Source organism: Oncorhynchus mykiss, chromosome 4 (assembly GCF_013265735.2).
Source record: "Oncorhynchus mykiss isolate Arlee chromosome 4, USDA_OmykA_1.1, whole genome shotgun sequence".
In the NCBI taxonomy this organism is placed as follows: Eukaryota; Metazoa; Chordata; class Actinopteri; order Salmoniformes; family Salmonidae; genus Oncorhynchus; species Oncorhynchus mykiss.
The window spans coordinates 2,360,363-2,376,136 of record NC_048568.1 but is presented as its reverse complement, the minus strand read 5'-3'; the positions used below and the strand labels follow the sequence as shown (position 1 = coordinate 2,376,136).

Genomic DNA, 15,774 nt, shown 5'->3' with positions numbered 1-15,774 from the left:
GACTTAACTGACTTGCCTAGTTAAATAAAGATTCAATTAAAAAAAGCTTAAAAAATATTATTGAATTGAAGAAGTTTGGAACCACCAAGACTCCCTAGAGCTGGCCACCAAACTGAGCAATTGGGGGAGAAGGGCCTTGGTCAGGAATGTGACCAAGAACCCAATGGTCACTCTGACAGAGCTCCAGAGTTCCTCTGTGGAGATGGGAAAACATTCCAGACGAACAACCATCTCTGCAGCACTCCACCAATCAGGCCTTTATGGTAGAGTGGCCAGATGGAAGCCACTCCTCAGTAAAAGGCACATGACAGACCGCTTGGAGTATGCCAAAAGGAATCTAGTCTTAACAACTAGCCAGCTTGGGTCGCAACCCTGGATTTGTGTCAGGATTTCATCTCTGGCCTACAACACATCCTCCAAACACCAGCTTCTCGGGCCTTATCACTTATCACAGGGTACAATTACCAAGTTGATGTTTATTTTTTTAACTAGGAAAGTCAGTTAAGAACAAATTATTATTTACAATGATGGCTTAGGAACAGTGGGTTAACTGCCTTGTTCAGGGGCAGAATGACAGATTTGTACCATGTCAGCTCGGGGATTCGATCTAGCAACCTTTCGGTTACTGGCCCAATGCTCTAACCACTAGGCTACCTGCCGCTGGTGTACAAGGTAATTTAGGTAGATACAGTGCCTTGCGAAAGTATTCGGCCCCCGTGAACTTTGCGACCTTTTAACACATTTCAGGCTTCAAACATAAAGATATAAAACTGTATTGTTTTGTGAAGAATCAACAACAAGTGGGACACAATCATGAAGTGGAACAACATTTATTGGATATTTCAAACTTTTTTAACAAATCAAAAACTGAAACATTGGGCGTGCAAAATTATTCAGCCCCTTTACTTTCAGTGCAGCAAACTCTCTCCAGAAGTTCAGTGAGGATCTCTGAATGATCCAATGCTGACCTAAATGACTAATGATGATAAATACAATCCATCTGTGTGTAATCAAGTCTCCGTATAAATGCACCTGCACTTTGATAGTCTCAGAGGTCCGTTAAAAGCGCAGAGAGCATCATGAAGAACAAGGAACACACCAGGCAGGTCCGAGATATTGTTGTGAAGAAGTTTAAAGCCGGATTTGGATACAAAAAGATTTCCCAAGCTTTAAACATCCCAAGGAGCACTGTGCAAGCGATAATATTGAAATGGAAGGAGTATCAGACCACTGCAAATCTACCAAGACCTGGCCGTCCCTCTAAACTTTCAGCTCATACAAGGAGAAGAGTGATCAGAGATGCAGCCAAGAGGCCCATGATCACTCTGGATGAACTGCAGAGATCTACAGCTGAGGTGGGAGACTCTGTCCATAGGACAACAATCAGTCGTATAATGCACAAATCTGGCCTTTATGGAAGAGTTGCAAGGAGAAAGCCATTTCTTAAAGATATCCATAAAAAGTGTCGTTTAAAGTTTGCCACAAGCCACCTGGGAGACACACCAAACATGTGGAAGAAGGTGCTCTGGTCAGATGAAACAAAAATTGAACTTTTTGGCAACAATGCAAAACGTTATGTTTGGCGTAAAAGCAACACAGCTGAACACACCATCTCCACTGTCAAACATGGTGGTGGCAGCATCATGGTTTGGGCCTGCTTTTCTTCAGCAGGGACAGGGAAGATGGTTAAAATTTATGGGAAGATGGATGGAGCCAAATACAGGACCATTCTGGAAGAAAACCTGATGGAGTCTGCAAAAGACCTGAGACTGGGACGGAGATTTGTCTTCCAACAAGACAATGATCCAAAACATAAAGCAAAATCTACAATGGAATGGTTCAAAAATAAACATATCCAGGTGTTAGAATGGCCAAGTCAAAGTCCAGACCTGAATCCAATCGAGAATCTGTCCAAAGAACTGAAAACTGCTGTTCACAAATGCTCTCCATCCAACCTCACTGAGCTCGAACTGTTTTGCAAGGAGGAATGGGAAAAAATTTCAGTCTCTCGATGTGCAAAACTGATAGAGACATACCCCAAGTGACTTACAGCTGTAATCGCAGCAAAAGGTGGCGCTACAAAGTATTAACTTAAGGGGGCTGAATAATTTTGCACGTCCAAATTTTCAGTTTTTGATTTGTTAAAAATTTTTGTTCCACTTCATGATTGTGTCCCACTTGTTGTTGATTCTTCACAAAAAAAGTGGAAAAAAGTTCATAGGTTCTGTACAAATTATGATTTGGACAGTCAGTTATTTCAACACTTAATCTTATCATCAGATGGACCACTACTTCAACTCCAATTGCTCCTTTTGGAATTATTCGGAGAGGAGCATGATGGGATACTGGTCCACCCAGGGCTGCAAGCTCCTGGGCTCCAATAAGACCCACACCACCTGCTCCTGCAGTCATCTCACCAACTTTGCAGTTCTCATGGCACATCGGGAAATCTCGGTAAGCAGCTCCTGTTTTGGTATATTGATTAATTGATTTATTCTTGGGTAAAACAATTTGTAGAGTTTAAACCAATTTAAAAGTACAAAGAAATCACAGATGATAACACATGAAATAGTTAAATACACTTATTTCTGATGTACATTTTGGTAGATTTGCAATATCATCTTTCATCTTTTTTTCCCTCTATTCATTAGATAATTCATTTTCCTAAAGCCCATTAATTTCAATGATTTTATTGTACCACAAAGTGTATTTCATGAGGGTCTGTAGGCCTAATACTCCATGTTTAAAAAGTGTATGCAGGTTGTAGGAATTAAAAAAGCCTCTGTAGGAGTTAATATGACGTAGCCTAACTACAGCGCCTTGCTTTAAATTCCACCCAGTCAGTTGTCCTCTATCAGATGCTAATTGTACTCATCTGAAGGGCTCAGTCCATGATTGATGGCTGCTGAGCATTTATTTCCTCATGTCTCCTATGAAATAGAAAAGTAATTTTCCCATGGCTCTTGCCGAAATGAAGTATGGAAGCATTGGCTGTCCTCTATTTTTTATTGACAAAAACAGGCATATTAATATGCCCCATCCGTTATCCCCGTAGGGCCAAGTTGGAGTGCACGAATTACTCTTGACTGTCATCACCCGGGTGGGCATCGTTGTCTCGCTGGTGTGCTTGGCCATCAGCATTTTCACCTTCTGCTTCTTCCGGGGCCTGCAGAGCGATCGCAACACCATCCACAAGAACCTGTGCATCAATCTCTTCATTGCCGAGTTAATATTCCTAATCGGTATTGATATGACCGAACCCAAGGTAAGCAGCACAGATTTACCACTTCTTTGTGAATATATTATTTTATGTATATTTTTCTATATTTTTCACCCCAAACTAAAAACCCTTCAATGTGAAAGTCATGTGACTTTCAAACATAGTTGTGTTTAACCTTCAGTACTTGTCCTCTGCATGGCATGGGTCAGACAGACAGCACCATTAATATGGATTACAGAGGAGGGATGTCATGCAGTACTTTCCACCTTTTTCTTCGTCACTGAAAGCTATCGTTTAGAACGTTCTGAAACACTCAATACGGCCTCTGCACGCTTTTTAGTTCTTTAATTTCCTCTGTATTCTCTTTTAGTTCTTCTTCTCTCCATGGCCTTTGTGTAGTCATAGTACCTTCCATCTCCACACAGTCAGTATTCACTGTACAACCAAGGCTCAATGAAAGGACAAAACCAGAAGTAATTCAAATAGGTTGACCATGGAGCCAGCAGCACTTAGCATTTCAAGTCAACTGTCATTTTAAGCAGCCAGCTGCAAGGTCGAACTTCAGCGAACCTGTACGGAGCATAGTGTGTTTGAATATTTTCTTGTCTTTCAAAGGGAAGCGTGATAACTTTTACTTCAGTTCATTACTTACATTGAAATGCACATAACCACTGTATAATAACAATCGCACTCATTTAAATGACATCATTTTCATTGGGATTTGAGAAGATTAACATGGAATGTTGTTGCTCAGTTAATTCCTCATAAGTTGTTACTTTATTTCAAGTTAATATCTATAGTATTTTGATCAATTGAAACGATTAATCCATCCACTATAGGTTGGCTGTTCCATCGTCGCTGGGATTTTGCATTTCTTCTTCCTGGCCTCGTTTTCCTGGATGTGTTTGGAGGGCGTTCAGTTGTACCTGATGATGGTGGAAGTTTTCGAGAGTGAACATTCAAGGAAAAAGTACTACTATGTATCTGGATACCTTCTCCCAGCCATTGTGGTGGGTGTCTCTGCTGCTATCGACTACAGGAGCTACGGGACAAAGAAAGCGTACGTAAAAATGTTTCCGCTATTTTGTTCTCTAAAAAACTGTCTTAGTCCATTTAGTCTGTGTGTATACACAGCCCTGTGACTAAGAACTATCTTTTCTGTCGTTGCTTTTGTCTGCACCTGGGACCCCTTCCTGGAATGGACTGATCCATTTTTTATGTCATTTTAAAGAGCCTGACAGACTCAACACTGTGGTTTCTAGGGGGGCATGGCAACATTAATGCCTTTCTGTTCAAAGACCCTCCTGCGACCTCTTGTTTTTAAATGCTCTCTTAAAGAGAGGAGTGCTGTCTGGAAAAAGGCTTTTACATAGATTAATGATAGTATTTTAGCTAAGCTTCAGGGTTGAGGCTAGAGTCCTCACTTTTGTCTTGTGTAACCATGTAACTGCAATGTGGGACTTTGTTTTTAGATGGCTTTTTAGGTGGCTTTTTCATTGATTATTGACAATAAACTAACTACCATGTGTTAACAGGGGCAGGGTACGTTTTTGTCCTCATAATTCATGCCCGTGCATTAATATTTGGCCTAAGGAGGCTGTTGATAGACTGGGTTTAGTTGTTCCTCTTACGTGTGTGTTGTTCTTTTACGGATTCCTAATATTTGTTTTATCTTCCATCGTAGTTGCTGGCTAAGAGTGGACAATCACTTCATATGGAGCTTTTTAGGACCTGTCACCTTCATCATCATGGTAAGTTAGTTTTCTTTTCCTGAAAGGCAGAGGGAGAGAGATAGGAAAAGAGGGAGAGAAAAATGTTCCTCCGTGATTGGCCACACTGATACAGTATGTTCATAGTGACTCGCAATTGTCTCTATCAAGGACCGATGAGATGTACAACAACCACAGTGTGAAAAGACATAAGGTCAAATAGTATCTTTGAATTTTGTTGTTGTTGTTGTGAAACCCAACGTTTCCTGCTCAAATCCATTTTTGAACAAGGAGGACACAAAATACAAAAAAAATCAGTTATTTTCATGCCTCCATGCTGTAGTATTTAGTAGTATTAGTAGTATTTATTGGGATCCAGAATGAACCACTTCCTGGGGTCCAAACAGGAAACTAAACACAACAAATAATATACATAATATAATAGTCATAATATACATAATACACATAATATACACTAGATAATATCCTGCCTCTGCCTCACGCTTCAGAAACAAGAGATGGCTCCTGCCCTTTGAGCCGTTGCAGCTCGCACAAGCCAAGGATTCGTGCAAGGTCACCCACCTACATAATACAATAAATAATACAGTGCAAAATACAATACAAAATATATAAAACATGTATGTGTCTTCACAGTCCCCATGGTGCCGTAAGGTGTTCTTTTATCTGGTTTTATTCCTTGGGTGGCAGATAGTTTGATGTAGTCATGGCTCTATGTAATACTGTGCATTTCCCTAGCCTGTGTTCTGGACCTGGGGACTTGTGAAGAGACCTCGGAATGCATGTCTTGTGTTGTACTGATAAGGGAAAGGGGGATACCTAGTCAGTTGTACAACTGAATGCCTTCAACAGAAATACGTCTTCCGCATTTAACCCAACCCCTCTGAATCAGAGAGGTGCAGACGTCTTCGGCACCCGGGGAACAGTGGGTTAACTACCTTGCTCAGGGGCAGAACGACAGATTTTTGCCTTGTCAGCTCGGGAATTCGATCCAGCAACAGTGGCCGAACTGTGTGCTAACTGCTTGAACAAACAGTTCAGTACCTTGCACAAAGACCATTAGTGATGCAGTCAATCTCTCCTCAACTTTGAGCCGAGAGAGATTGACATGCATGTTCCTGACATTCACCCTTTGTGTACATCTAACTGCAATATGTGCTGCTCTGTTCTGGATCAACTGCAATTTACCTGTCCCTCTTTGCATGGCTACACAACTGGGCAATAGTCCAGGTGCGACTAAACTAGAGCCTGTAGGACCTGTCTGGTTGACTGAGATGTCAAGAAAGCAGAGCAATGCCTTATCATGGACAGACCTCTTCCCGTTTTAGCAACCTTTGTCTATATGTTTTGACCATGAGTCTGTAAGTCCTTACAAAAAAGATCATCATCACCGACCAGGTGAATCCAGGGGAATGCTATGATCCCTTATTGATATCCCTTTTTAAATCCACTTCAATCAGTGTAGATGAAGGGGAGGAAACCGGTTAAAGAAGGATTTTTAAGCTTTGAGACATGGATTGTGTATGTGTGCCATTCAGAGAGTGAATGGGCAAGACAAAATATTAAAGTGCCTTTGAATGGGGTATGGTAGTAGCTGCCAGGCGCACCGGTTTGAGTGTGTCAAGAACTGCAATGCTGCTGGGTTATTCACACCTTTTCAAACAGTTTCCTGTGTGTGTCAAGAATGTTCCACCATCCAAAGGACATCCAGCCAACTTGACATAACTGTGGGAAGTATTGGAGTCACCATGGGAAGAATTTTGACACCTTGTATGCCCTGACGAATTGAGGCTGTTCTGAGAGCAAATGTTCCTACTGTTTTGTTCACTCAATGTATGTGCTGTTCAAGCGTTATTTACTGGTCATGACATTATTATCTCCAACTCGATCAATGGAGGTTCGGTGGCTCCCAGGGAAGAGGCCCGGGGGAGTATTATTTTCCCATTTGTAAAAAAAGAAATAAGAAATAGCTGGTGGCATTCATCGGATGTCAGAGCCCTTTTGACTGTCTATTGTTTTGGCCTCTTTCACACCAGGTGAATGGTAACAGTCTCCAAACTGTCTCCTGTGAAGAGGGAGGAAGAGCAATATTTGCTCAGCGCTGTGTTCATTATCGGGCGTAATGGCTGGATTTACAGACGCGCTGATCTCCCTGAGTGAGAACACAGCTGCCAGAAGGAGGGCTTCCTCTTTGCTGCATCTTATTGCAGTGCTTTGCTGCTTTATGACAACGGCTGGCCAGCGAGGCTTTGTAACACACGAACGACTTACCCGTTCAGTAGAGAAATATAATACAATTCCCTTAAATTGCAAATTAAAGGGGGTGTGTTAAATATTTATCCCCGTGTCAGCAAATGCTCTGCCAACTGCGTGAGATAGTTATTCTCTAAATTGGACATTGTTTTTTTTTCTTCTTCTCTTTGGTTTCAGAAATATTTGCATTAAAAAATGTGTTGGCTGTTGAGATGATAATCCGGAATCCCAGTCCCAGTGACCTGCATGATAAAGCGGTGACCCTGACAAAACTGATATATTGTTGCAGTGCTAATGTTGGACAGGAATGAGGATTTGCAGTTCTAGCGGACGGAGGTATCGTAATGCTGCTTTTTTACTTTTTGCAGAAATTGACAACAAACGGTGAAGCACAAGGGTAGGGGATCTCAAGGGAATGTGTGGGAGCAAGGTTTTCCACAACCTGTGACCCTGATTCCTCAATAAATTGGCTTTGTCCTTGTCAATGAGATAGGAGAGTGGAAGACACAGACAGACAAAAAAAAGCATCCAATCTCACATTCAGTGGCTAGCTGCAGCAGCCACAGCTCCTGTCTTCGAACACCATACTCTCCCGCTGTGTAACTTTTGGTCTAACCCGAGTTGGTCAGGCTCAGTGAAAAGCACTCACAAAAATGTTGTTTTTCCTCTTCCTCCCTAGTTTTTTTTTTTACTCCCCCCACCTCCCTGAAAGCCGTCTTAAAGCCCAGACTTGAAGTGAAGCTTGAAGAAGCACTCTGTTCAGCCCTGTTCTCAGGCAAGAGGTTAGTTGGCCCTGTCTCCGGGCACAGAGGGTATTAGCTCCATGAAGAAGGAACATGGAAGTAATGAGTGGTGGGGGGAAACCATTAGTATGCCTGAGATGCTTTAACAGCAAGCCTTTGGATCATGACACGTCGCAAGCAGTTCCTATCATCCGGACAGCTCCATCTGCACCTTTAATATTTCATCCCCAGTTCACAAGGAGTTCAGGGTTGTAGCACACACTCGACACATACTCGCTCACGAAAAAGCTTTCTCCTCGGTCCCAGTGTGGCAGAGATGCTTCTGCTTGGCTAGCGGTGATGGTTCAGAGCAGAGAGAGAGAGGCCCAGGCCTAGTAGCTTGCAGGCTGCCACTCTCACTAGGTAGACTGGGCCCTGGGGAAGGCAGAGAAAGCATGTTGGTGGGGGTAGTGAACATGTGCTATGCTAGCTAGGGTCCTTTAAAGTACTGTTGTCTCCGTCCTCTGTCTCATTGGATCCATGTCACCACTCCAGGGTGTGTGAAAGGCATTTCCAAGTGCCCGACTCATGCAAGCGAAGTGACAAAAATGATTTGTCTTATGGCGGCATAAACAAAACGCTGCATCACTATGAAAGTCCATGATATAAAGGAGCTGCTCCATTTATGTTTTTTTTTCTCGCCTTCGCTTGTTATGCTCTGCTTATTGTTCTGTGACTCCACTGGTTGATTAGGCGGGGGAGGGGGAGATATTGATCACCTAGCTACTCCTTTCATAGCAGAGTGCAGTAGAGCGCAAGGGGAGCGTGAATGAACAGCCAGACATGTCCAGGACATTATGGAGCTCACAAAGCACCTCCATTTGTCTCATTCCTTCACATTGGTGTTTTTACGCTCTTTTTCTCTTTCATTCACTCTTGCAGCATTCAGAAGATAACCTGAGACAATTGAGCTTTGTTCATGTTCAACTAAGTAAACTATTTCAAATTCATATAGTTAAATCAGCCCTCACCAGAATTTCTTTAATTTCTGAAATCAAGATGTGGAAGGTTTATATTAGCAGAACAAACATGTTTTGTTGTTGGTTGTTTGTTTGTTTCTATAATTTATTAGCAGTCTTTCTACATTCGTCCAGGGTTCACACAGAGTGCTTGAAGTACTTGAATTTGGAGCTCAGAAAATCAAGTGATGGAATACCTTGAAAATCTGACATTTCCTCTATTTTGTCCTTGAAAAGTCCTTGAAATTATTGGAGCCGATTTATATGCTCGGACTGCTCAATATAATTATCCAGAAATTTTATTTCTGATCAATTGTTGTGAGAGGGAGACACTTTTGTTTGTTTCCCATCGTTTCAATTGACAAGGGTTGCACTCGTCTGTTCATTTTTTGCGGTAAAACCACGTGCAGTTATTGTGAGGACGACAATGTTGGCTTCAATTTGGCTTTCCATAAAAAGCTTTCCAATACAAACTATTTTCTGGGTTGCGCTTTCTCATTTGAAAAACATGACACAAACCCCTAGAACATCTCAAATGGCGAGGGTGAGCATAACACCAGTCTCAACGTCAACAGTGAAGAGGTGACTCCGGGATTCTGGCCTTCTAGGCAGAGTTGGAAAAAAAAGCCATATTTCAGACTCGCCAATAAAAATGTCATATTAATGGGCAAAAGAGCACAGACACTGGACAGAAGAACTCTGCCTAGAAGGTCAGCATCCCGGAGTCGCCTCTTCACTGTTGATGTTGAGACTGGTGTTTTGCGGGTACTATTTAATGAAGCTGCCAGTTGAGGACTTGTGAGGTATCTGTTTCTCAAACTAGACCCTCTAATGTACTTGTCATCTTGCTCAGTTGTTCACCGGGGCCTCCCACTCCTCTTTCTATTCTGTTTAGAGCCAGTTTGCGCTGTTCTGTGAAGGGAGTAGTACACAGCGTTGTACGAGATCTTCAGTTTCTTGGCAATTTCTCTCGTGGAATAGCCTTCATTTCTCAGAACAAGAATAGACTGACGAGTTTCAGAAGAAAGGTCTTTGTTTCTAGCCATTTTGAGCCTGTAATTGAACCCACAAATGCTGATGCTCCAGATTTTCAACTAGTCTAAAGAAGGACAGTTTTATTGCTTCTTTAATCAGTACAACAGTTTTCAGCTGTGCTAACATAATTGCAAAAGGGTTTTCTAATTATCAATTAGCCTTTTAAAATGATGAACTTGGATTAGCTAACACAATGTGCCATTAGAACACAGGAGTGATGGTTGCTGATAATTGGCCTCTGTACTCCTATGTAGATAGTCCATAAAAAAAATATGCTTTTTCCAGCTACAATAATCATTTACAACATTAACAATGTCTACAATGTATTTCTGATCAGTATGATGTTATTTTAATGAACAAAACATTTGATTTTCTTTCAAACACAAGGAAATCTTCTAAGTGACCCCAAACTTTTGAACAGTAGTGTAGATAGTAGGCTATGCGTATGTGCGTGCGTTCAAGAGTCAGAGACCCGGTTCTGTCTCAGAATAGATAGTTTTATGAGTAAATAATTTGGAGCTGCTCCTGATTGGCCCACGCAGCTCCCTCTGTGTGTCTCTAAATCATGGTATTGATATATTTTTAAGGGCTGAAAGATACAGCACACAGTATCCCACTCTGAACTTGATATGTACCACTGGCTTTCTTAGGATTTCATCTGGTATTAAAACAAGGAAGAGAAAGTGATGGGAATCTCTCCCTCCCTGCCTGTCTGTCTATTTTCCTGCACAGGAATTGGAGAAATATACTGCGTTCCATATAGCGTTTTATAGTTGCCAGACTGTAGCCGTGTTTTTTGGCTGGACTGCGATGGATTTTAATGCATGTTCATGGTCTTATTGATATAGAATGACACAACATTTGGCGCCAGTCTGCTTGTCTGAGTCTTGCAGGACGATAGATGTCTATTACATTAGGGCAGTGGATGAGAGAAGCTCGGGAAGGCACTCCTATTTTAATAGTTATGGACAAATTAACAGTTTTTTCTCCTTCACCATGCCATTAATCTCCATCAATTAACAAAGCCATTACTCTGTTTTGACAGCTCAATCTCATCTTCCTGGTCATCACCATGTACAAAATGGGGAAGCACTCCACTACTCTGAAACCAGACTCCAGCAGATTGGAGAACATCAAGTAAGTAGAGATTCTGGGTAAATGCACATTTTCAAATATTCTTGGCAATAAACAGATATTTCCACAAACCCATAAAGACAATAGTACTGTATGGCATGGTAAAAATGTTCTATGTACTGTAGAGGTAATGTTTTTGATAAGTCAAATTTGTGTCCTTGTCGGTAGCATTAATGTATCTATATCTGGTACACATTTAAATTGTCCATACAGAAAGTTGACCAGAGGAATTCCAATTGATCTCCAGGGAGATCATATTTTACACAGAGACTGGTGGTTTCGGGTGGGGGATTATGGCATGACCGTCCTGCAATGATGACAACATTTACTTTGTGAATGGTCTTTAGTCTTTGTTGTATTCCTCTGTGTCAGCGACCACTGGATTGTGTTGGCATGGCACAAACCATTCGTAAACGTCTGGCTCAAAGTATACGCTGTTAGGGCTTCAGGGTGGGATGAGTGGAAGCACTGTCATGTGATTCCCATGGAACAACAAAAACAATTTGAGTCCTAGAAAAGAAGTCCACCTTCCCTTAACTCCACTCCCTCCCCATCCCTTAACGAGTGTGGTTTTCTCAGTCACCTCTGCATTTGCTACGTGTTTTGCTTTGGGGAAAGTAAATGTTTTCCAAAGCCTTGATTGTTTATCATTGACAAAAACAATATATTGTGCTTGAAATAAGTGAGCAGAATACAGGGGCTCCTGAAAGACATGGGCATTTTGGTTTGTTGGTTAGGGAGTGTTATTTTCGATGCCATGGCTTGGTTGCATAGCCTAACCCTAACCAATTCACACCATGACATTACAACATTAACTCAGCTCCATCCCACTGTGTGTAGGAGCATTGATGCATTTATTTTTAGTGGTCTAATTACTGCTATTATAAATTTAAAAAACACAACCATAAGTAGTGCCAATAGACATCCAGTTCACCTCTGCAATGTTTAATGAACATGAAATGCATTAGGTGATTATGTGTTTTAAATGTGCACATTTGCTCACATTCTATTTCTACATGTGTTCCATTCACATTGCAGTTGAATCACTAGTGGATATTGTCTTTTTGGTGCGTAATGAAACTACACCGCATAACATGTTTCCTCCAAGCAATGTTTGTACACGTATAAGTATTACTGTATTTTCTGTTGTCTTCTTGTGGTCTTATGTTGTCTGCACCAATCCTCAAGGACTTTGGTTAGTCACCCACATAGATGGGAATCAGCATAGCACCAGTGTCATTGCATGTTGCATGTCAAAGGGAAAGCTAATCTGCAGCGTCTCTCGTTTCTCTTCCTGTTGCGTTTCTTCTTTTCTCTCTGTCCTGTCTTCCACACCAGTAATTATCGCGTTTGTGACGGCTACTATAATACCGATTTGCCCGGGTAAGCTTTCACCATACATTTCCCCCAAATTGTCTTCATCGCAGAGCGGACATAGTAATATAAACACAAATTGAACGGCACGCAAGTGGTTTGAACTGACCAGTTTATACATTTTGTAATTTCATCAACAGCCAAATACACACACAGACTCTCGCTACTTGTTAGCCTCTTAATTTCATTCCCTCGTAATTTTCCTAAAATCAAAGGTGAAGATCTCTGCCTCAAAATGCCAACTAACCACGCTGTGATGCGTCTGATCTAATTTGTGTTTCTCTTTCCCGCTTATCATGCTCTCTAGCTATGAAGATAATAAACCATTTATCAAGTAAGGACATTAGCCTCAGAAGTCTGAGACTGTTCTTCAGCCTGTAGTTGATTTTCCTCACCATTCTGCCTCTCTCTCTCTCTCTCTCTCTCTCTCTCTCTCTCTCTCTCTTTCTCTCTGTGATCACTCCAAGGTGCTCCTCATTTTCTTTCCTTAATGTTCACATCCCCATGTCTCTCCGTCCATCCGTCCGTCTTGTCTCTATCCAGTTTGCTGTTGTGTGTCTTCACCTGTGGTGTTTGAAGGCTCCATAGGACCTTCACACAACCGGCTCCAGGCTTTCCTATAGAAATAATAAATATATTAAAGACTTGTTGAAAGAGAGACAAAACACAGGTAATAATTTTTATCGAGATTGATCCCCCCCCCCCCCCCCCCTCCCCAGATATGATATGATACCAAAAGAACAGTATCTGTAGTCAAGCTCGCGTGTCCCATAAACATTGTGTGAATGTTGTCTGAGTTTTTGGACTCCTTGGCTGAATCTGCCGGTGTAGATGTCCAGTCTGTCCACCTGTCATGGTCTAGCTAGCACAGATTGATCGTTATTCCAAGAGAACACAATATCCCCCTCACACTGGATTTCCTTTTAAAAAAAAAATGTATTTGTTTGTTCAGATCCTGGGTCCTGGGGGCGTTTGCACTGCTTTGCCTGATGGGACTGACATGGTCGTTCGGCTTGTTCTTTATCAACGAGTCCTCTGTGGTGATGGCCTACCTCTTCACAATATTCAACACCTTCCAAGGAATGTTCATCTTCATTTTCCACTGCCTTCTCCAGAAAAAAGTATGTTTGATTCCTTTATAAGTTTGCACTATAATGTTGCACAAACACTACGTGAGACTGAATCAGTTGTCACATTAAACAGTTGAGGGGTGCTTGGGGTAAGTTGAGCCAAAGGTTTGGTTGAGTCACCCTTTGCTTTGTTTCTAGGAGACCATGCACAAAATTAATCAGGTGACCAAATATTTAGGACGAGGTCATCATTTCATGGAGTCGATAAAAGAAGAAACCACATGGAAAACTCACATTTATTTATTGTGTTATAGGTTTCATGATGATTGTATCTAAACAAAAGTTTTAAGATTGTTTTGTATATCAGCTGGGGTCTCTATAAGCTACAATATGAGGTCCTAAACCTAGCATGAAAGTGCATCCTTGTACCTGTGTGGGCTAATAACGTCAACATTTTGCCTTGGGGCAAATTGAGATAATGGCCACAATATCCCATACAAATTATTATTACATTTAGTCAGTTTTATCCATAATATGCATAGTATTTGTGCAATGTGTCATGCATATGAACTCAAGATTTTTGTTACAGAGCAGACATCATCATGCACCGTAAACAAGCAGGGGTCTAGCCCCCCTTGAGGTTCTTGAGAAGCCAATGAAGTGAGAGAAGGGAAGAAGTCCATTTGAGCAGCAGCAAGTGATGAAATATAGTCTGAATGACATTGAAGAGGTACATTGACAAAAAAGAAGACAAACATGTACCTGTCCGAAAGAGAGTCTATAACAGAGCAGCAGAGGTGCACAACTTCTTATCTAATGAAATGAAGGTTGAGCTTGCTAACGATATCAAGAATCTTGCAGACCAGTTTCATGGGTTTAGTAGCCTCAAATGCAGAGAACTTACCTACGAATTAGCACATCGAAACAACATCCATGTCCCAGACAACTGGTCAATAAATGGAAGGGTAAGTAATATTGAAGACAGAGATCTATATCTGAATGTAGGCATACATTTAAGGTAAACAATATAACAAACCCCCATTCCTTGAATTCAACTTTGACCTACCAGCACCATCACCCACTGTCACAGGACACCAGTTCTCACTTACCCCAAGGCGGCTCAACTTACCCAATTCCTATGCTCAATTTACCCCATACCTAGACCACTATTTTTGGACAAGCTATGTTTTCAAAACTGTTGTGTTTACATTAATTCTGGCTATTTTCAGGGATACAGGGATACAGTATTCAGACCCCTTGACTTTTTCCAAATTGTGTTAGGTTACAGGCTTATTCTAAATTGATTAAATTGTATTTTTTTCTCATCAATCTAAACACAATACCCCATAATGACAAAGCAAAATCAGGTTTTTAGAATTCCAAAAAATAAAAAATTACACATTTACATAAGTATTCAGACCCTTTACTCAGTACTTTGTAGAAGTACCTTCGGCAGCGGTTACAGCCTCAAGTCTTCTTGGGTATGACGCTACAAGTTTGGCACACCTGTATTTGGGGAGGTTCTCCCATTCTTCTCTACAGATCCTCTCAAGCGCTGTCAGGTTGGATGGGGAGAGTTGCTGTACAGCTATTTTCAGGTCTCTCCAGAGATGTCAGATTGGGTTCATGTCTGGGCTTTCACTGCAGAGATGGTTGTCCTTCTAGAAGGTTCTCTAGAGCTCTGTCAGAGTGACCATCGGCTTCTTGGACACCTCCCTGACCAAGGCCCTTCTCTGCCGATTGCTCAGTTTGGCAAGGTGGCCAGCTCCAGGAAGAGTATTGGTGGTTCCAAACTTCTTACATTTAAGAATGATGGAGGCCACTGTGTTCTTGGGGACCTTCAATGCTGCAGAAATGTTTTGGTACCCTTCCCCAGATCTGTGCCTCGACACAATCCTGTCTTGGAGCTGTACGGACAATTCCTTTGACCTCATGGCTTGGTTTTTGCTCTGACACACACTGTCAACTGTGGGACCTTATATAGAGAGGCATGTGCCTTTCCAAATAATGTCCAATCAATTGAATTTACCACAGGGTGACTTCAATCAAGATGTATAAACATCTGACGGATGATCAATGGAAACAGGATTCACCTACTTATCGAAATAACGTATTTCTGTTTTTAATTTTTTATAAAAAAAATAAAACTTATCCAGAGTAAGCTAATGTATGGTCCAAGCATTGCTAGCATGTTATCTTTTAGAAAATTAACATTCAGAA

General features: G+C 41.5%; 1 protein-coding gene across 19 annotated transcripts in view; it reads left to right on the top strand.

Annotated features, from left to right (window-relative positions):
• The window catches only part of adgrl2a (adhesion G protein-coupled receptor L2a), a 201,169-nt gene that overhangs the window by 170,121 nt on the left and 15,274 nt on the right, over window positions 1-15,774 (top strand). For 11 of the 19 annotated variants that reach the window (XR_005051450.1, XM_021599928.2, XM_036975487.1 and 8 more), the window contains 8 exons: window positions 2,281-2,454; window positions 3,056-3,265; window positions 4,060-4,280; window positions 4,905-4,971; window positions 11,022-11,113; window positions 12,449-12,493; window positions 12,792-12,818; window positions 13,437-13,605. Coding sequence is in view for 18 of the 19 variants with exons in the window: in XM_021599928.2 (XP_021455603.2) it covers window positions 2,281-2,454; window positions 3,056-3,265; window positions 4,060-4,280; window positions 4,905-4,971; window positions 11,022-11,113; window positions 12,449-12,493; window positions 12,792-12,818; window positions 13,437-13,605 (1,005 nt within the window). In the remaining variant the exon portion in view is untranslated. The remainder of the gene's footprint in view (window positions 1-2,280; window positions 2,455-3,055; window positions 3,266-4,059; window positions 4,281-4,904; window positions 4,972-11,021; window positions 11,114-12,448; window positions 12,494-12,791; window positions 12,819-13,436; window positions 13,606-15,774) is intronic. The other 8 variants (XM_036975483.1, XM_036975482.1, XM_021599931.2 and 5 more) reach the window with 1 other exon arrangement.